At 40.8% G+C, this 22,678-nt stretch overlaps 1 protein-coding gene across 1 annotated transcript in view; it reads right to left on the bottom strand.

Annotated features, from left to right (window-relative positions):
- Positions 1–22,678, bottom strand: part of vezt (vezatin, adherens junctions transmembrane protein) — a 122,727-nt gene that overhangs the window by 37,666 nt on the left and 62,383 nt on the right. Inside the window, exons 3-9 of the mRNA XM_072241465.1 lie at positions 18,461–18,547; positions 12,467–12,642; positions 9,313–9,591; positions 7,972–8,118; positions 3,274–3,421; positions 1,640–1,965; positions 1,174–1,367 (exon numbers count right to left, since the gene is read on the bottom strand). Of these exons, the coding sequence (XP_072097566.1) occupies positions 1,174–1,367; positions 1,640–1,965; positions 3,274–3,421; positions 7,972–8,118; positions 9,313–9,591; positions 12,467–12,642; positions 18,461–18,547 (1,357 nt within the window). The remainder of the gene's footprint in view (positions 1–1,173; positions 1,368–1,639; positions 1,966–3,273; positions 3,422–7,971; positions 8,119–9,312; positions 9,592–12,466; positions 12,643–18,460; positions 18,548–22,678) is intronic.

Raw genomic sequence — 22,678 nt, 5'->3', positions numbered from 1 at the left:
CCCAAAGTCTGTAAAAGGGGAGTTCTCAGCGATCAGTATTTACTGTGTTCAGGCGGCTGTTCTAGTAGACTCACCACTCTCACAGCCGTGGAGTTGCTGAGCGATGTTACCACACAAAAATATTTGGTGTTTTCAGCGGAGATTTCTTGCAATGCAAATTGGGTCTCAGCTTGTACAAACCAAGCAATGACATTTTGCTCCCAAAACTCCAGCAGTTTCAAAGTGAATGCATTGGTCAACATGTTCAATAAGGATGCGAGGTTTTTTATGTTTAAGAAAAAGAGTAACAGCTCATTGATTGCACTCCAAACACAAAAAGCACAGTAAAAGAACTGCACATAATATGTCATCATGAATGACCAACCTCTTAAAGTGAACCCCAACTTAATGTCAGTGGTTGTGAACTATGTACATTTCTACCAATTATATTACACTACAGTAGGTTCAATTGTTCTTCAACAGACATAAATATGGATCAAATGGCCTTTTGTGACACAAAATTCTATAATTTACATGATGTCTTCAATAAATGACGTATTACGTGAAGTTCTGTTACTGCGCTTTTTGTGTTCAGTGTTTGGAGTGCAATAAATGAGTTATTCCTGTTTTTCTTAAACATAAAAAAACCTCACATTGTTTTATTTGCAACAACCTTCAATAAAGTGTCCATCAAAAAAAAGTACAATCTCAGACAGAGACTGAAAGCAATGTACAGTGAGCAAAACAGCGAAGAAAGATGGCTGTGGAAATTTATCTAAATGGAGAGGGATTTAACTAGAGCAGCACTAATGCAGTTCTGCCCGAGTTACCCTGCACACACATACTCCAATGCATGACTGAGAGACTACAGCATTACTGAGACGTTAAACCAAAGAACGCTGTCTTTTTTTTTAGGTGCACAACTTATTAATTTCAATAGCTTGGGATAATCCCCACTGCCCATATCAATGTTTATCGCTCATCCAGCAATATCAAAACAGAGTATCTAAGCATTATCATGCTGCTGTTGGAAGTTTCCTGTGCCCAAATTAGAATTTGTGTCTTTTAGACCAAGTACGAACAACTCCTCAGAAGTGTCCCATGTGGTAGGAACATCTGGGATTGTCAAAGAAGCTTTCTTTTAAATAACTGGCCAGCATTACTCTTCAATTTTTTTAGAAAACATTTTCTTACTTTTCTGTCCCTTAGAAGTATGTACTAGTTTATCCATCTGGTTTCTTGCCTCGTCCCAACAGTCCATTGTCACTTCCATATGTGGCTTGATCAATTTAAGTTTCTGATCCAGATCATGGTACACTTCAGGAGTTATTTCATGCTGCTCTCTGGATTCATACAGATTTTCCACATAATCTTCGAAAGTAATAACCCTGTATCAAACATGCATCAATGAAGCACACTGAAACAGGTCAGAACATTAATATTTGCAGTGAGAGCTCTCTATGTAACTCTTATAACAATGCTTTTATAATACATTTTAATGGATGAGTTTTCTTTTGATTGAATTCTAGGTTAGTATAAAAATAAAACAAGATCCAAATCATGATTAAGGTTGAATCACGATAGAATGCAAAATACTGCTTCTTTAAACTGCCATTAATATTTAAAAAACAAATCTTTTCAGTTAGATGCATGAACTTACTCATTTAGTAGCACCTTAAGGTGGAGCTGCAGACTACGAACCACTGTAAATATGTTCTTCAGCTCACTCGATCCATGGTTAGTCCTCTTCGGGGTTTTGAAATTAGATTGGTGCTGCAAGTATCTATGTAATTCATAGCTCCGCTTCAGTTCTTCAACGCAAGTTGTAACAACATGAGAAAGACTGTGGATTGATTCTGCTACAATCTGATAAACCAGATCCACTGGAGATCCACGAGCCTTGTGCATAGTTTTAACAGGAGACAATAGCAAAACTAACCGTCTGAAGAACTCTGAGTTTTGGCCCACCCACAGCTGAAACAGTATCTGGAGAGAGGAAACATTAAAACAAGGTAACAAATTTAACAAGTAGTAAAAGATGCATCAAAATCAATGTGGATATTTATGGGTCTATATATTCAAGTTATTGTACCCTGGACATTTATGCAACACCATAAACATAATTTAAATGCTTGTGGTCCCATAATTATCACTATTGGGAATAATCAATCTTCAATGAAGGTTTTTTTCTCCCTCTCTGCACTCTGTTTCTGACCAAAAACAAGCTCTGAATCATTATGTACTCAAAATATTTCATTAGCAATAGCAAGATAAACAATATTGTCAATTCCCCCATGAGAGATCCCTGTAGATTAACAGCTGCACATATTATGTTATCACATGGAATGGGTTAATTAGTGAATAAACAACTGCTTCCCGTTTTGTGTTAAGCATTGTGAGATGTTATTTTATACTTTTCTCTTTTGTAATTTAACCATAAAGGCAGCAAGAAGAGGGAGGGCATGTGTCTCGCCTACTGAACCTCTCTTCCTGTGGGTAATTGCTTGACCTTGATTTGGCTACTTCCAGTGATGATATCAGAAATACTCAGTGACAAATCCATGTCCAGCAGCTACATAGTCACAGACACAAAATGCTGGAGGAACTTAGCAAGCCAAGCAGCATCAACGGAAAGGAGTAAACAGCCGATGCTTCCGGCCGAGACCCTTCATCAGGTTCAGTCATAGTCAGTCATGCACCATCGCTCTCAAAGCACTGATACAGGGGGTTATGGAAACCAGCGTTATCTGAAGTCACTCACAGTTGTTTGTGCAGCCTACTGCAACTGAAAATTACCAATTCAAAAACTACCCACTGCTTTCAAGATGCAAGGTAAAGTACATTTCTCCACATAATCTGTTTGAAATAATGATAACCATATTGTCCCATTTAATACATTATGTGAAATGTTGACAAAACTTTATCATAAACATATGACAGAAAATGAACGAGACAGAGAAGCAGGCAATTCAGACCATCTTTAGGCAAATATGTACTATGCTAGCCTCAACATCCAACACACCCTGATAGCATAGTGTTCCTTTCCTAATTCTTGTGATTACATCTTTTAAGAATATAGCTAATGAGATTTTTATATACAGGTCAACCTTCACTAATCTGGCACCACGGGGACCTGAGGAGGGCCGGATTAGTGAAAATGCCAAATTATAGAAGGATCACATCAAGCATAATCAGTGCCGGATTATCAAAGGAACCGGATTAGTGAATATAGATAGATAAAATCTGTGTTACATGTAGAACCACTTGTTTATCTTATTGTGCATCACACCATACCTTTAATGACGCAAGACTGTAACCATCAGTAAGTTCCTGAGCCTCCTCCTCAGACAGAACATCCTCATTCAATCCCATGCCAAGTTCACTTAATGGGATTGCACAGAGATAGTTAGTCACGTTGTCAGCCTCGGAGTTCAGAGGATAGGTTTAATCATAATTAAGGCATCACAACAGAGGAATGTCATCAAAATAATGTTTGAACCATTTATATCTTACTGGGATAACAAATACAGGCTACAGTGTTAAATAACAGATACAAACAGTTAAGGAAAAGTTAGAGGAATACACACAAAATGCTGGAGGAACTCAACAGGTCAGGCAGCATCAATGGGAAAGAGTACAGTCGATGTTTCAGGCTGAGACTCTTCAGCAGGACTGGAGAAAAAAAGATGAGGAGTTTGAGTTAAAAGGTGGTGGGGGAAGGGAGTGAGAAACACAAGGTGATAGGTGAAATTGGGAGGGGAGGTGAAGTAAAGAGCTGGAAGTTGATTGGTGACAGAGATAAAGGGCTGGAGAAGGGGAAATCTACTAGGAGAGAACAGAAGGCCATCGAAGAAAGAAAAGGGGAAGGAGCACCACAGGGAGGCGATGGGCAGGTAAGGAGATAAGGTGAGAGAGGGAAAAGGGGTTGGGAATGGTGGAGGAGAGAGGATGGGGGCGGTGCCATTTTTTACAGCACATAAATGTCTTCAACTGACTACGAAATTACATCAATGATTTTCATATCTCACATTCGATGGTTAAATGCAGAGCAGAAGTCATGAACTACAGCCGAGCAGTCAGGCGTGGTACCTTAGAGTCAACGGCATGGCTGAAAACATGGCAGCAGAGGCGGAATTCAAACCAGGCTGAAGAGTAGAGGGATGAGACCTCCTCTACCCAGCATCTTGTTGGCCAATGTACAGTCACTGGAAAATCAGACTGATGATCTCAGGGCAAGGCTGCTTTATTAGAGGCAGATGAGGCATGGCTCCAATGTTTGTTGCATTGGGACTTGATTAACAGTGAACACACAGCTATCCGATGAGCAGGTTTTACGATCTTCAGAATGGATCGAATCTCGAATTCTGCTAAGAGGTGGTGGCATATGCTCTTTAGTCAATTCTCATTGTTGCACGTATGTTGGGGTAATGTCAACTTCCTGTTCCCCTGACTTAGAACAATGAACAATTAAATGTAGACCATCTTATATGCCCCAGGAGTTCTCATCCGTGATCCTGACCACGGTTTATACATCACCAGTGGTGGATTATAAGCACTCACAAAACTGCACAGAATCATTCTTCCTGATGCATTTCAACTTATAGTTGGCAACTTCAACTAGGCCTGTTTGAGGAAAACCCTGCCCAGTTATCACCAGCACATCACCTGTTGCACCAGAGGGCTCAACACACTAGACCACCGCTACACTACGATAAGGAATGCCCTATCATTCCTTCCCGAAACCGCATTTTGGCCAGTCGGATCATTTGGCTGTATTCCTACTGCCTGCATTCAGACAGAGCCTGAAGAGCAAGGCTCCAGAGATGACGACAGAAGGCAGAGGAATGGTTACAGGATGCCTTGAGTCACTACACAGGGCCGTGTTCAAGAGCTCATCTGAGGATCAGAATGAATACATCAGGGTTGTTACAGACTTTATTAAAACAGCTGTGGATGAAAGTGTCCATACAAAATCATTCCGTTTTCCTCAATCAGAAGCCCTGGATGAGCAATGAAATCCAGAAACTGCTGAGAGCCAGATCAGAGATATTTGTCTGGAGATCAATAATGCTACAAAAAGTGCAGGTATGATCTCCGGAAAGCCATCTTTCAGGTGAAGTGGAGATTCCAGGCTAGACTGGAATCAACAAGGGATGCTCGACAGCTGTGGCAAAATTTGAATGCCATAACCTCCTACAAAGTTAAATCCAGCAACACTGGGGACAGCAAAGCTTTGCTTCCAAATGGGCTCAATGCCTACTGTACTCGCTTTGACCACCAGGACAGGGAGGAACCATCGCACAACCCCATGTGTCCCGATGATCCTTTGGTCTCAGTATCTGAAGATGACGTCTGGGCTGCCTTTGAGAGAGTGAATCCAAGGAAAGCATCCGGTCTGGACGGAGTACCTGGCCGAGTACTGAAGACCTGTGCTGACTAACTGGCTAGTGTATTCACGGATATCTTCAACCTCGCACTCCAGCAGTGTGTAGTACCCACCTGCTTCAAGCAGGCTTCAATCATATCTGTGCACAAGAGTGTGTAACCTGTCTAAATGACTACCATCCAGTGGGACTTACATCCACAGTGATGAAGAGTTTTAAGAGGCTGCTGTTAAAGCATATCAACTCCCATCTGAGTGGTGACTTGGATCCGCTCCAATTCTCCTACCGAAGCAATAGGTCTACAGCAGATGCTTTCTCGTAGGCTCTTCACACAACCCTGTAACATCTGGACAGCAAGGATACATACATCTGGATGCTCTTTATAGATTAAAGCTCAGAATTTAAGAACATCCTCTCAAAACTAATCAGTAAACTCCGAGACGTGGGCCTCAATACCTCCTTGTGCAATTTGATCCTGTATTTCCTCACTTGTAGACCCCAGTCAATTCAGATTGATGAAGAACATCTCCTCTACAATCTCAAACACGAGAAAATCTGCAGATTCTGGAAATTCAAGCAACACACATAAAAGTTGCTGGTGAACGCAGCAGGCCAGGCAGCAACTCCAGGAAGAGGTACAGTCGACATTTCAAGCAGAGACCCTTTGTCAGGACTAACTGAAGGAAGAGCTCGTAAGAGATTTGAAAGTGGGAGGGGGAGGGGGAGATCCGAAATGATAGGAGAAGACAGGAGGGGGAGGGATGGAGCCAAGTGCTGGACAGGTGATTGGCAAAAGGGATATGAGAGGATCATGGGACAGGAGGCCTAGGGAGAAAGAAAAGGGGGAGGGGGAGGGGGAGGGGGAAAAAGAATGTGTGCATATAAATAAATAACAGATGGGGTACGAGGGGGAGGTGGGGCATTAGCGGAAGTTAGAGAAGTACCCCCCGTACCCCATCTGTTATTTATATACACACATTCTTTTTCTCTCTCTCCTTTTTCTCCCTCTGTCCCTCTCACTATACTCCTTGCCCATCCTCTGGGTTCCCCCCCCCCTTTTCCTTCTCCCTGGGCCTCCTGTCCTATGATCCTCTCATATCCCTTTTGCCAATCAACTGTCCAGCTCTTGGCTCCATCCTTCCCCCTCCTGTCTTCTCCTATCATTTCGGATCTCCCCCTCCCACTTTCAAATCTCTTACTAACTCTTCCTTCAGTTAGTCCTGATGAAGGGTCTCAGCCCGAAACGTCGACTGTACCTCTTCCTAGAGATGCTGCCTGGCCTGCTGCGTTCACCAGCAACTTTGATGTGTGTTCCTCTACAATCTCCATTAGTACAAGAGCACCCACAGGGATGTGTACTTAACCCCTTGCTCTACTCACCTTACACCTATGACTGTGTCTAAGTACAGCTCCGACACATTTGCTGATGACACCACTGTTGTGGACTGCATCAAAGGGGATGATGAATCAGCATACAGGAGGGAGGCTGAAAATTTGGCTGAGTAGTGTGATAACAACAAACTTTCACTCAATGTCAATAAGATCAAGGTACTGATTGTAGACTTCAGAAGAGGGAAACCAGAGGTCCATGAATCAGTAATCATTTGTGTCTCAGAGGTGGAGAGGGTCAGTAACTTTAAATCCCTGGGTGTCACTATCTCCGAGGACCTGCCCTGGACCCATCATATAAATATTATTGTGAAGAAAGCACAACAGTGCCTCTGCTCCTTCAGGAGTCTGTGGAAATTCAGCATGTCTTCGAAAACCTTGGCAAACTTCTATAAATGTGTGGTGGAAAACGTGCTGACCAGCTGCATTACAGCCTTGTATGGAAACACCAATGCTTTTGAACAGAAAATCCTACAAAAGGTAGTGGATTTGGCCCAGTACATCACAGGTAAAAGCCTTCCAACTACCAAGCACATCTACATGAAATGTTGCTATAGAAAAGCAGCATCCATCATCAAAGATCCTCACCACCCAGGCCGTGCTCTTTTCTCACTACTACAATCAGGTAGAAGATACAGATGCCTCAGGACTCGCACTACCAGGTTCAAGAACAGTTACTACCCCTCATCACCAGGCTCTTGAACAAAAGGGGATAACTACACTCGTTCTACTTCGGGTGTTCCCACAACTGATGGTCTCACTTTAAGGGCTCTTTATCTTGTTATTTCATGCTTGTTATTTATTGCTATTTATTGATATTTGCATTTGCACAATTTGTTGTCCGTTGATCCTGTTTATAGTTACTGTTCTATAGATCTGCTAAGTATGCCCACAGAAAAAGAATCTCAGGGTTGTATGTAGTAACATGTACGTACTCTGATATAAAAAAAACTTCGAACTGTGAACTTTATGCAAAAGCTGGTAGAAATGCAAAACACCTTTCCATAAAACATGGTTGAGGCTAGTTGGGCCAATCACTTTGAATCTAAGATTGATACCTAGCTGCTGATCATCAGTATGCCATATAAAGACATGAAGCCAAGGCCGGTGCAGAGAGTTTAGATATAATAGCAGAAAAGGCCTATTGCTATGCAATGTTCTAAATTTGCTAATGAATTAATAAAAGGTGCTAGTAAGATCATTCACAACAAAAGGATATCACTTAAGCAGATAGCAGGTGGCTGCTCGGGAAGCACGGTAGGTGGATTTTACTGCACTGTACACTGCTTTCCTCAAGCCAGTTAGATGCTGTCCTTCCTGTTGCCAGGAGCTTCCCAGCTTACGAGCAGGACATGCAGCCGTCACCCTGGAAAACAAACCATCAACTTTAGCTACTGTGCAGATCTCTTTATAAGACTCATAAACACTAAATGTCTTGCTTTTGAAAGAATAATTAATAAAACTAGTCAGAATGAGAAACTGAAACAAAGATATTTGAATAAAAGTGAAAATAAACGGAAAACAGCATAGCATACATTATTACAGTGACACAGAAGGGCGTATGGCCCAATTTGCCTATCCTGGTTCCCACTTCAGCTATCCCATTAGTGTAAGTTTCTTGTACCATGAATTTATTCTCTTACACATGCTCACCAACTCCCCTTTGATTCTCTTCATCATTAACCTACGCTAAGGAACACTTTATATTAGCTACCTAACTACCCGTAACGTGAGGGTGTAAGAAAAAAAACTTAAGCAGCCAGAGGGCAACCTCTGCTCTCCCACAGGGAGAATGTGCGAACTCCACAACGCTAACACCCAAGGTCAGAATTGAACGCAGTTCCCTGGAGCTGTGAGGTGGGAAAACTAAATGCTGCGCCACTACGCGGCCCTTCTAATATAAAGCATATAAATTGTGCCTGGTGTAATTAGCAATAGAATTCCCAATGCAGATTGTACTGTATGATTAAGATTAGAAAATTTAGAATATGAATGAAGTATATTCAATTCAAAATGTAAAAGGGAATATACATGAAAATAATAAGGAGTCCTTTTTAATTGTCTTTTGTTCTCTTGATTTTATCAAGACCATTTCACATTAACAAGTTTGGGGATTTTGTCTGCATTTATCTCATACAGCCACATTGAATTGGCTAAAGTTGCAGGATACAACAGCAGCATTTGGCAAGCAGCCAACCATGATACATAGTAGGCGTTAATCAAGAGGTGTGTTGTTTTATGTTACTGATTAGTTGCCATTGCACCTCTGCTTTCTTTTGGCAAGATGATAAAAGACACTTTCCCAGACTGCACAAAGTTAAATAGAAAAGTTTTCAGACAGCTTTATTAGTTAGCTATAAATTCTTTTAATGGTGATAACTTTACTCATATGTTTCTTGCATTCATAACACTACTCATATGCTTAAAATTACAGTGTTTTGATCTTAAAAATATGATACCATTTAGTTTCAAGTGACTGAAGAGACTTACACAGAACAAGATATGCTAAAACGTGATCAAGTAGGTACAAACATTGTAATATGTATAAAAAGGGACTCACAGCACGAATCCTCTTGAAATAACCTCGATCTCCTGAATCTGCCGCAGGGTTTTTCGTACAAGACTGGAGAAAGCATGGCTATTTGCCACCAGATTTTCAAGACATACACTGCATTTTCTCATGGATTGCTGAAACCTGGCCCTTTTCCATAAGCCAAAGCTCCTGGAAACCATATAAAGACCAAGCCCAAACATTTCTACCATGACCCAAGGGAAAGTGTCACTCACATTTGAGGTCATTATGAAGACACCAGCAAATGCAACCAATATAGAAAGATCCCTAGTATAAAAGAAGAAACACAAACTTAGTAATCTGGAAAGTTTTTTTTAAACTTTAAGAGACCAAAATTAAATGCCCTCAAGTATTCACTACTTTTTCCCATAACAAATCATCTGTACTTTTACTATAATACTACAGAGCTTCAGCTTCTCCTGGTGTTACTGTCTTCACATTAATCATTCTGTTCATGCAGATTTTGAAAGTATCAATGAGCAGTTGCTTGAAATAGCATCATCCATTTAGAAAAATAATTGAAATGCGTCAGATGCAGAATTAGAACAAACAAAATTACTCAGAGTCAAAAGTGTGATTTTCAAGGTCACCCAAGTTCTTGGTCAAAAAGGACAGTCATCCACATGTCCAGAAACATCACAGTCCAGACCTCATTCAACATATGACATCAATTAAGGAGAGTTGAATGAACTTCCAAGGAAACAATACTTGGAGCACTTTAATCAACCCCGGTACCTCTGACTCAAATCAGGTAACTCAGATGTGAACCTGAGAGATAATTTTAGCCTTAACAGTAAACAGACTTGATCAGATGAGCTGTTTAAAATGTGAAGTTCAGAACCAAGAAACACCCAGCACTGCAGTTAGAGAAGGATTACAACTGAACAGAGTTACAAAACAGCAAGTGAAAATCTGAACTTTATCTATCCAGCACTCCATATGAAAGCAGCAAAAAATTGTTGAAACATTGATGATTGTACAATCATCAGGGTAATAACAGGCCTGAAAAATTAAATTCTAGTGGGACATGGAAGATTATGTGCCAGGAAAGATTAAAGAGGATATAGCAGAAATTTCAACAAATCTGAAGGTAATGCTAAAGATTATTTCAAGACACAAGAGTGACTGCAGATGCTGTAAACTTGGAGAAAAGCTCAAAACACTGGGATCTCAGTGGGTCAGGCTGCATCTATGGAGGGAAATGGACAGAGCCATTTCAGGTCAAAACCCTTCATCAGGACTTGTTAGGGATCTAACCGGAAACTCCTCCTGTCCATTTCCTTCCCAGCATTTTGTGTGCTGCTGCAGAAGATAATTTCCACTGGATTATGAAGTTGAGTAAAGCAGTAGAAATTTATAATTCATATTAAAACCATAAAAAGACAATTAAATAAAACAATTTCATAAGCACACAAGATGTGTCAAAAGGCCTTTATAGTTCTATGTAGGAATAGACCATACATAACTTAAAATGCATTTTTTTCTAGTAGGATTAAGGGTGACCTAACCTTAGCCTCAACTTAATTTCGTTGCCTGTTCTAATAAGCCCTGAATCCCAAAAATACAGGAATCAGTTTTGAGTATATTGATTAACTCAGCTTCTCATGCTCAATTTAGAGTTTGAGACATTCCAAGAGCCACTGAGAGAAGAAATTACTCCTCATTTCCACCTTAGATAGAAGAATTTTTATTCTGCAATAGTAACCCCCATTCCAGATCAAAGACACATCTACAGGGCGAAATCTGGAATTTCCTCATCTTCCAACCCCTTGCTCCTCCTCAGAACTTTGTTTCAGTAAGATCCACTCTAATGAATAATTAATTATTGCTCATAAAATATCTTCTTCATCCAAGAATCAATATATTGAACTTCCTCCAATTTCTCTTTAATAAGACCACATTATACACAGGATTCCAAGTATGTTCTCAATAGGCTTCTAAACACTGTAGCTAGACTTTTGTGTTCTGTTTTATGGGGTCCTACAATATGGAGACAGATGTTCAACCCACTGAGTACGACTGGCATCAAGCATCAATCCCAACACTCATCCCATTTTATTCCCTCTGTATTCCCATCAATTCTGCCAATCACTTACACCCTAGGGACAATTTACAGTGGCAAATTAACCTACCAGCCCATAGGAAACTTTAATACCCAGCAAATTAACCTACCAGCCCATAGGAAACTTTAATACCCAGCAAACTAACCTACCAGCCCATAGGAAACTTTAATACCCAGCAAATTAACCTACCAGCCCATAGGAAACTTTAATACCCAGCAAATTAACCTACCAGCCCATAGGAAACCTTAATACCCAGCAAATTAACCTACCAGCCCATAGGAAACTTTAATACCCAGCAAATTAACCTACCAGCCCATAGGAAACTTTAATACCCAGCAGCAACCCATGGATTTATAGGTAGAATATGCAAAGACCAAAACACACACACACACACACACAAAGCATAAAGAACACAATCAAAAGCACGAATGCATAAATATAAAAGCAATCCAATTAAACACAATGTACAAATAACCATTTCAGTGTGGCCAAAGAGGGGCAGTGTTTGAGTGGAACATTTAAACCTGTTTTTTTTTAAATAAACAGAATATGGAAATGCTTCTGGCTCCACACCGCCCCCTCTCCTTTAGTAGACATGAACATAGAACCACACTATATTACTTAGAATGAGTCTTTTAGTTTATGGTAGCTTTCTGTCTCCAATTCAGAAGGTGAATGGTACTATCATGGTATATAGAGAATTAACTATGGTCTTTAAAACTAGTGAGACGTGGACTCCAGGTGATATTTTTAAGCAGCTCCAGAGTGGTCATCACTTCCGAAACTCCATTCCAGACGGCTCAGTGTGAGCAAACTCTAGAGTGGTACCCCAATACCAGTCAGACATTCTTATTGGGAACTTGAGCGTCATGGAGGTGGGTGGCCTTGCTTAATTTTGTTACCAGCCACATTAGGCAAAGAAAGACAACAGGAAACCATCACAAATGGCTTACGAATTTTGTGTGCATACAAATAATTTGCATTTTCAAACACTTTAATAAACACTTGATGTATAAATTTTTGTAATTAAAAAAAGGCATACTATTACAAAGAGGAAGAACAAAATATAGGAAGCATACCAAATGCTAGGAATTGCGGACAGCCACCAGGCTGGCAGGTAGCCATTTCGGTGTTGCTGAGCCTGTACTGAGCTCAGGATGCTGGGGTCCAGGAGTTCAATCAGCTCCACATCCTCCTGCACAAGCACTTCCTGCTCCAGGATGGTGCACAGAGCGTGCCGTTGAAAATCAATATCCTTGTTAACCAGGCAAGAGAATAATGGGTTACTATTTTTGTAAAGTATGTAGAGAGTGTTTACAGTTAGCTGCAGGTAGCTTAAGAATATATTGCTCGTTTTGATTTGATATTCTGGACCTTTTTTCCAATACATAAAAACATTTTAAAGCAATAACACAAAGCAACAATCTCAATAAGAAAGTCTAGAAACAACGTGCACAAAAACTGAGGTTCATCCCTGCAGGTAAAGTACTACTTCAGCAATTAAAATACAATCCTAAGGTCTCTACTATTTCCATCTAAGGTTCACATGCTGCTTTCAACCCTATGGGTCTCACATTGTCCGTGAGAAGCAAGGATATACACTAACAGGAAAAGTTTTGAAGAGGCATCAGTAGTTTTACTTGGGACTGGATTTGATCAAGTACTGTAACCAGTGTTTGGGTAGTTATTTCCTTCGGTCTTCCATTCCACTGTCAAGTTACCACAGAAAACATTTTCTGCATGGAACTACTTCACTGAGAAAATGAACTGAAAAGTCATGATCTAGGATCTTAGTAAATAGCTCTCAATAAGCAAAAGGCGCTAGAAGTATTGATCAAGAAAACCCCAGACTAATCCTTTTCCTTTTCAAAAATTTGTGCTATGAAATTGTTATTAGAAAAAATATCAGTGGCAACATGATTCCTTAAAGGTGCAAATTTCTGTGAACAGAGATGCAGTAAGCCCAATGCTGCCTTAGATCACAGGAACTTGGGAGCCACCCACCATCACAGGGTTACACAATTTGTAAAGGAGTGTTGTTGGTGAGAGAAAGGGTCTTCCTTAACTCAATCCCTTCTTTGTCAATCTAGCCTGATTTCCTCATCTCCATGTCAGCCACAGGTTTCCATGGGGGGAATTCATTTTAAAACAATGACCCACATCCTGTGGGTCACAATGCAAGATATGCAGCAGCTGCCATCTTCAAAACGAGCAAGAGTAGTTTTAATGCTCTTACAAATCATAACAACAATTTCTTAAAGAAGGTTGCCTCAATTTCACAACTACATTTGTGGCCTCCACACTGGTGTTATTGCTATATACAGCATCAACTCTGCACACGGAAAATCCCTAAGGCCCAATTCCTAGTACAAGAAGAATCAGAGGTGACTCACAGAGGTATACAAGATGATAAAAGTATCTGGCTATCACCAGATTAGGTTAAAAGATTGACACAACATCATGGGCCAAAGGTCTTGTACTGTGTGGTAATGTCCTATGTTTTAAGTCTTTGGCCTTGTCAGTGTTAAGCTGGATAAAGTCTTCAATCATCCATCACTTGATGTTAGATAAGAATTACTGAGATAACTTGGTAGTAACGAACCCTTGGACAGTGAAGGTAGACAAAGCAAAGTGTCAGTAAATAATTTCTGGCTCAGTGGTGATAGAAATTATATTTTAACATAGTAAGAAATGATTAATGGAATGGAGGCTCAGTTAAACTGATTAGTAGTATATACCATCTTACAAAAGACACAAGAGACTGCAGATGCAGGGATCTGGAGAGAAAACCAAGCTGCTGAATGGGCTAAATTGGCACAAGCAAACAACTAGTAGTGCTATTAAACAGACAGTTCAAGAAACTACTAAATTTACTTCTTTCAAATACGATTCTACTACTAAGCTGTGTGTGATTGTAACCTGCAATTTACATTTTGTGGTGTGTTTTTGGGTCGGCAGAGTGATCTGACACTTTGCTGTCTCTGAGGGAGTTCAGTGACGTTGGGAGCAGAGTGTGTGGCCTGGAGACCTGGAAGTTGGATGTGAGCCCATAACTGACTCCACTGCTTCTCTCCAATGGAGGCACCAGCGAGGTTGAAGTAAACAAAGACATGAGCAGAGGCGGGCAGGGATTCAGCACTGTCTGCCTGCGTTTGTTTTTCCTCTTCCTCTAGTTAGCTGTTGTCCAAGCAAAGTGCAGGAGTCTTGGGTTCCACATTGCAAGGATTGATTGGCAAGGCTTGTGTCTGTGGACTTGTTTTGAGGTTCATGTTGTATGTGTTCCCGGATGCAGGTTACTAATTTTTTTGCTATTTTTCAGTGATTTGATCAGGGTGATCAGTTTTAAAGTTAAATTGGACAGCTATACGGACAGGAAAGGAATGGAGGGTTAGGGGCTGAGTGCAGGTCAGTGGGACTAAGTGAGAGTAAGCGTTTGGCATGGACTAGAAGGGCCGAGATGGCCTGTTTCCGTGCTGTAATTGTTATATGGTTATATGGGATTGGGGCACTTCCGTGAGGATTGGCTCTTCAGCCTGCAGTCAGCTAGCTGAACTGAACTAAAGTGAAAACTCCTTGACTCCTGGTTTGGTATTCTATGTGTAGTTCACTCGCTTTTAGCGGTTTGCGCAATTTCTTCCTTTTTTCCCCTCACGTTGAGCATTTGATGTTTTCTTTGAACGGGTTCCATGGTGTTTCTTTGTTTCATGGCTGCCTGCAGGGAGGACAAATCTCAGAGGTCTATTCTGTATAAATACTTTGATAATAAATGTACTTTAAATCTTTGAACTCAGCACGTCAGGCAATATCTGTGGAGGCAAAAGGGATAGTTGACATTTCAGGTCGAGACCTTGCATCATCTTAGTCCCAATGCACCATCTTATAGAAGTCTAACAATGATCTTGCCTAGGGCAACAAATTTGTTGGCATGGTTAAGACTTGCAATAATGCTGTGCATTTCTTTAAGGATCTCATAGCTTGAAGTATTTAACACTCAGTGACCTAAGTGCAAACCCAGGAGTGCAATAATAGCTGTCCCCAAAATTAGAACGGTACAATGTAATACTAAGTCTTCTCCGATTTCTTCAGCTGAAGAGCAGAAAAGACTAAAGTCAATTTACAGAAATTTTGAGCAAAATTAATACTCAAATCTTGTCTCAAATTCCCTCAGCACAGAATCCCCTCTTACAATAATAACAAAAAGCATGCCACATTATTATTTCATTTAAACAGTTCCACCTCAGACTTGCTATCCATCTTTACTGTCCCCGTGGCTCTATTTGCTAATTTCCAAGGTGCTTACATAAGAGGAAGGGCAGGTTCACAATTCCCTCCCTATTCCAAGACTTATTACTGAGCTTGTAAAAGTTAAGCAGGTCACTCCCCTCTCTTCCTACAGTGGCTACTTTATGCAAATAAGTATGAATAAAGTAATTCCCACTATAACATATTTGACTGTTTTAATTGGTCACTGAACACAAGGAGTATTGCATTACTTGCCTCATTTGGTGGGATATGTTTGGAATCAGGTCAATTTCCCATTTTACACCTGGCTTTACTTTATAATTCCTTTGAATTCACTGGAAAGCAAAACAGGCAATTGATCTGATTGTAAAAGATACAAAATGCTGGAGGAACTCAGCAGGTCAGGCAGTATCTATGGAAAGGAATAAAGAGTCCATGCCTTGGGCCAAGACCTTTCATTAGGACCTTCATCAGGTCCAAAATGTCAGCTCTTTATTCCGTTCCGTAGATGCTGCCCGACCTGCTGAGCTTCTGCAGCATTTTGTAGTTCCTCTGGATTTCCAGCATCTGCATAATCTCTTGTGTTTATGATGTGACGAGAATACACATAGATTAAGATGTTAGCTGTCCTGTGCTGGCACCAGTGGGATCAGCAGTTGGTCTGTCACCTGTCTTCAGGAGAGAGAGAGATAAGGAAAACAATGGAGCAGCATTTGGAGATGTTAATGAAGGGACGGGAGAGAGTAACGGAAGGAGAGAGCTGTCAAGATCGGCTCTCCCTTTGAACCCTGAACTGTTTGAAGTGATGGACAGGCGATACCCCAGCAGGGGGATAAAAAGGGACAGGTTCGCTAAGGCAGCACACACACGACACCCGAGGTAACGAGACCCTGGAAGCGGTGCGTCTCTCACAAGTCAGTGGGAAGTTTTGGAAGGCCGATTGCGGGACCAGGCCATAGACGCACAGGGTGGAGAGGCACGATCGGCGGGAACCTGGTGTGTGTCCACCCTTGCCTGGGTGCCAGGTTCACCGCAGAGAAACGATTGTATCGGGAAACGGAGGGGTCATGGTCGGTGACCTCAGATGACATCACAAAGGACTCGCCCGAAAGCTGACAGCGAAGGTCTGTGTGGAAGCCGTTTTGAATATTCATTCGTTTTGCTCTCTCTCTCTCCTTCCCCCCACTGTCTGCGAACTGAACTGAACTAAATTGAACTGAACTTTGCGTCACTTTGAAACTGGTCATTTACCCCTAGACAACGATAGAGCTTGATTGATCCTGTTATCTTAATTCTCTGTACATGTGTGTTTATCATTACTGAACTGTTGCATTTATTATCCTTTTGATTAGAGTACTGTGTTGCTTGTTCCTTTAATAAAACTTTCTTAGTTCTAGTAATCCAGACTCCAACAGAGTGATCCATTTCTGCTGGTTTGGCAACCCAGTTACGGGGTACGTAACAATGAATTAATCCAATTGTGCCCCCTTCACAATGAGTGGGCTTGATTAAAATTGCCCTCGTAAGAGCTTAGTGCTGGACCGACTGTAAACATCACTCAGAGATGCTATATTCATGTACTAAAATCTGGGTTGCTTTCTTAAAACAAAACTGTGCACTTTCAATTGAAACAAAATGCACAAATATTACTCTCTCAAATCTCCTGTAAAATCAGAAATTACAAATCATTAGCATTTTAGATACCTATAAGACTGCTTTAATGCAATGCAAAGAATTAAATCTTTGCAATTGACGGGTTCTAGTAAACATAGCTGCAGTCCAAAACTGAGAAAGGATTTAGCTATTGTTACAATCTGGGTACCACAGTGTAGGGGTTGTTACTGGATTTGCAGCCTGACGGTCTGAGTCCCAGAGACACAGTTCAACTCTCATCATGGCAGTCATTAAATAAATCGCACCAGCTGTAACTCTGCCACTGATTCACCAATGTCCTTCAGTGATTGAATTCTGTCATCATTGTCTAGTCTGGTCTTTAAATGACTCCAGACCTATGAATATGACTGATTTTTAAAACCACCCCAGTTCAGGATCAATTAGGTTTGGATAGCTAGCGATGCCTGCACCCCAAAAAGCAATTAGCTCCATACATCAATTCCCAACCGTCCATTCATGTAAAATAGATAGCTTGCTTACTCAAGTCGTATTTAATTAAACTATCATCTTTGAATGATTTCAAGGCACAGTTTTGAAAAAAAAAACATGGTAGGGTGAGAAGGAAACAAGAAACCGATATTAAAAAGTATTTAATTTATATTATATACCTTGTGTTAACAGCAGTGATGGAGAACTCAAGCATCGGTTACAGCACTGTGCTACATGGAAAAGATCTGTCAAGTTTGCCCTTAGCATAAAGTTGGTCCTTAGATGTGCACGGTAAAGGGGGTGTGAGATCCATGCATTTTATACAGCTACCACTACAATATGTCTTGTAAGCAATGAGATCAACTTAATAATAAATGCAAGACATTCAGCACATGCTTGAAATCCAGAAGAACACACACAAAATGTCAGAGGAACTCAGCAGGTCAGGTAGCATCTATGGAGAGGAATAAACGGTTGATGTTTTGGGCTGAGACTCTTAACTTAATCAAGCACTTCAATCCTAGGATTTCACAGTGCCCTTCTGTTCCCATTACAACAAGTCTGGTCAGTAATATGCAACAGCAGTAGAAGATTCTAGACTCTTAATGTTTTATTTTATATGAAAAAGGGTAGATAATACATCAAAGAAAATTTATTGATGAATAAAAATGGTATGAACTTCAAGGTAGAAACTCTCTGGGATGCAAGAGAATTATACAAAGGCTTACCAGTAATTCCAAATCTTCCCTTCTCTTAATTTCGGAGAATGGATTCCATTTTTGAACAATTTCAAAACTCTTTGACAAGAAACTCCTCTGCAAAAAATAACAAATGGAAATATTTAGTTCTCTGTCGTAATTCCAACCAAGTATCCTGTTAATCAGACTAAAGGGAAAATGGTCATCAAAATGCCCACATGAACTGCAGCGAAGCAAAACAAAAATTACTCCTCCTATCAGATATTTAAGGAGCTTTTCAGCCTTTCTCATTTCAGCATTCCTCATGCTCCAGGAACTTGGTTTGATTCTTAATTATAACATTTTACCATATCAACTAACCCCTCTTTCTGCATGTTACTGAAGACCTGCTTCCTCATTTTCCAACTGCAATTACCCCCCTTCAAAGAGTCTCCAATCTATTCCACTTTGGTTTGCATTTTGTGATTGTAAAGTCAGAGAAACTCTTCTCATTTGCCATCAGTCTATGTGAAAAGGACAGCAAACCTCCAGTCCAGACAATAGCTGTGCAGTTACCATGAAAACCAAAGGTTATCAGTAGTTCACTGCTCACAGGAACATTACTGCAACCTACCTGATTATGACCTTCAGAAATCAGTAAGCTGATAAACTCTAAGGGCCTATAGACTACCTATTCATATTGTAAAAACCATGGCAGTCTTGAAGTCCAAATACTTGAGAACAAAGTGATTGTGAAAGCTGGAGTTGGGGAGTTTGATTGATGGAGTTTAGACACCACACTGGCACTGGTCCTGCTGGATTCAAGAATGCTTAATGTCATTTCCAGTGCACAAGTATAAAGAAGAACGAAATAATTGTTACTCCAGATCAGATGCAGCACAAAAAAAAAGTATGATAAAGTACTCAATAATAATAAAAAAACTCAATAAATAAAAACACAAAGGATAGCTTATATACATAGATTGTTTGCATGTCCACAAATTGACACTAGGCACAGGAGTGTCTGTACATAAGATGAAAGGAAATAATACAGTAAAGGTGGTTGGGGGTGTGGAAGCCTGGATTAGTGGGTGGAGGTGTTGATCAACCTTACTGCTTGAGGAAAGTAATTGATTTTGAGTCTGTTGGTCCTGGTGTGGATGATATGTAGCCTCCTCCCTGGACAAACAGTCCATGAGCAGGGTGGGTGGGATCCGCCATGATGGTCCTGGCCTTTTTCAAACACCTGTCTGTATACACAGTACTGTGCAGAAGTCTTAGGCACAAAATGTACTGTATTTGTCATCATGGAGCAGAGAGCAAATTTATAAATCTGGTGGAAGCCAAGGATGTTAGGAATGGTAAGGGTAGAGTGCTGTGGGGAAGGCGCGGGACAGGTGGCAGAGGAGTGCCAGGGCGGAAGGGAGTGGCGAGGGTGCAGACACACCCAGCCCTGAGACACCATCCCTACCGTGAAGCATGGTGGTGGCTGCGACATGCTGTAGGGATGCCTCACTGCAGCAGGCCCTGGAAGGCTCATGAAGGTAGAGGGTAAAATGAATGCAGCAAAATACTGAAGGAAAACCTGATGCAGTCTGCAAGAGAACTGTGACTTGGGAGAAGATTTGTTTTCCAACAAGACAATGACCCCAGGCATAAAGCTAAAGCTACACAGTGATGGTTTAAAAACAAAGTTAAAATCCTGGAGTGGCCAAGATAGAGTCCAGACACCAATCCAATTGAGAATTTAAGAATGGACTTGAAAAGGGCTGTTCACTCATGCAATCTGACAGAGCTTAAAACAGTTTTGTAAAGAAGAACGGGGAAAAATTGCAGTCCAGAAGTGCAAAGCTGATTTGAGACCTATCCACACAGACTCAAGGCTGTAATTGCTGCCAAAGGTGCCTCTACTAAATACTGACTTGAAGGGGGTGAATACTTATGCAATCATTTTGTATTTTATATTCATAATTAACTTAGATCACTTTGCAAAGATCTGTTTTCACCTTGACATGAAAGAGTCTTTTTTCTGTTGATCAGTGTAAAAAAAAGTCAAATTAAATCCACTGTGATTCAATGTTGTAGAACAATAAAACATGAAAACTTCCGGGGGACTGGGGGGGGGGGGGGAGGGTGAATCCTTTTTATAGGCACTGTATATAGCTAAGGTGCTTAAGACTTTTACATAGTATTGTATTATTGTATATCTTTGATGGCGGGTAGGCTGGAGCTGGTGACGTGTTGGGCAGTTTTAACTACCTGTTGTAGAAACTTCTTGTTCACTGTAATGCAGTTTCTGTACAATGCAGTGATGCTGCTTGTTAGATTGCTTTTTACTGTGCACCTATAGAATAACGTGAGTATAGATGTGCATAGTTCAGCTTTCTTCAACCTCCTCAGAAAGGAGAGGTGTTGGTGAGCACTCCCGACTATGTAGCTGGAACCATGTGAGGTTGTGCGAGATGTACACTCCCAGGAGTTTGAAACTGTTTGAAGTTTCCGCTGTTGTGCCACTGATGTACAGAGAAATATGAGTAGTGTGGTTTCTCCTGAAGTTAATAGCCATTTCCTTTGTCTTGTTGACATTGAGGAAGAGGTTATTTGCCTGGCACCAGGCCTCAAGCTCTTCCACCTCCTTTCTATAGGCCATCTCATTGTTGTTGGTGATGAGCCCCACCATCGTTGTTTCATTGGTGATCTTGACGATGTGATTATTTTGGTGCTTTGCTGTGCAGTCATATATACTCAAACATTCAAGACAATTAGTCAGTAAGCTTTTTAAATACCAGAAGTAATAACCCGAATGCTGATGTCCATATTTTAGAGCCAGGTTATGTCATCAACTGTAGCTGAATGAATGCCAGCTACAGGGACAATGTATTCAATGATTTACCTTTTGTTGCCGCAATTTAGACTGAGTTAGTGTTGCCTCAGCATACAGGATGTCCACATATCCCTTGCCAGGTCCACAAAATTTAAATGATTCTGTGTATTTGATTCAGGGCTGCCCATTTCTTGTATGAAAGGTCTCATAAGGGCTGTGGAGAGATCATTGTTTGACTTGTTGTAGTCTCATTGAGACCTCCTCTGCTCCTCACTTTTATTTCATATTTTTCCATTGGAGACATCCCCATAATGGTTTTCCTGGGCTTGAGTATGATCCTGTCAGGATCCTCATGAAGAGACCAGAGTCAATTGACAATAAACATAGGTACATCTCAAGGTGGTGCCTCAGGACGACTACAACCATCATTAAGGACCCTTACAATCCAAAACACATGTTCTTCTTACTATCATCAGGTAGGAGCCCAAAGACACATAATCAATGCTTTAGGAAAGGATTTTCCTTCAGCATTAGATTTCTAAACAGTCCATCAACACTGTGCAAAAGCTGAAAACTGCAACAATCTATTTCTTAATTTCACACCATGTCAGTGATAATAAACTGTTTCTCTTATCCTGAGTGGATTGTGTGCAATGGGTCATGGGGATGTAATCAGAGATGCTGTTATTTGGAGGAGCTGATGTTCAGAAGCCAGTCAGTGCCACTTCTTCAGTATGCATGGTTGTGTTCAATGCACAAACAAGGTTTTGGTGTGGCAACTCTTAAATGCAATATTCCTTGGCAAAGTAAATCAAGACTATTATGCAAGTGCCATTGCACAGGATCGAAAAAAGCTGCAGAGGGTTGTAGATTTAGTCAGCTCCGCTGGGGGCAGGAGCCTTCCCACCATTGCGGACGTCTTCAAAAGGTGATGGCCCAAGGAGGCGGTATCCATTATTAAAGTCCCTCACTACCCAGAACATGCCCTCTTTTCGTTACACCATTGGGGAGGAGGTACAGAAGCCGGAAGACACACACTTTTCAGAACAGCTTCTTCCCCTCCAGCATCAGGTTTCTGAACAGTCCATGAACCCATGAACACTATCTCACTATTTTGCTCTCTCCTTGCATTATTTATTTAGTTTTGTAATATATTTCTCATTATAATGTATAATTTTTTAATGTATTGCACTGTACTGCTGCTATAAAACAACACATTTCATGACATATATCAATGATAATAAATCAGATCTGATTCTGACTAAAGTGAATGTGTAATGGATTCCTTTTCCCTGCCCATGAGTTTCTGCAAATATTTGTTAGTGTCTTCTTCTGTCCCCTTGCTTACAAAACAATGTTGCTTGGAGATGAAGCTCTTCTGTTGGACGCTTTGAGCAATTCATGATCTCCCTCACCACTCAGAAGATCAAATCCAGTTGCTCAGT

The sequence above is a fragment of the Mobula birostris genome, chromosome 23, assembly GCF_030028105.1.
Source record: "Mobula birostris isolate sMobBir1 chromosome 23, sMobBir1.hap1, whole genome shotgun sequence".
Taxonomy (NCBI): domain Eukaryota; kingdom Metazoa; phylum Chordata; class Chondrichthyes; order Myliobatiformes; family Myliobatidae; genus Mobula; species Mobula birostris.
Note: the sequence above shows the minus strand (reverse complement) of the source record. Positions and strands in the feature narration are given on the sequence as shown.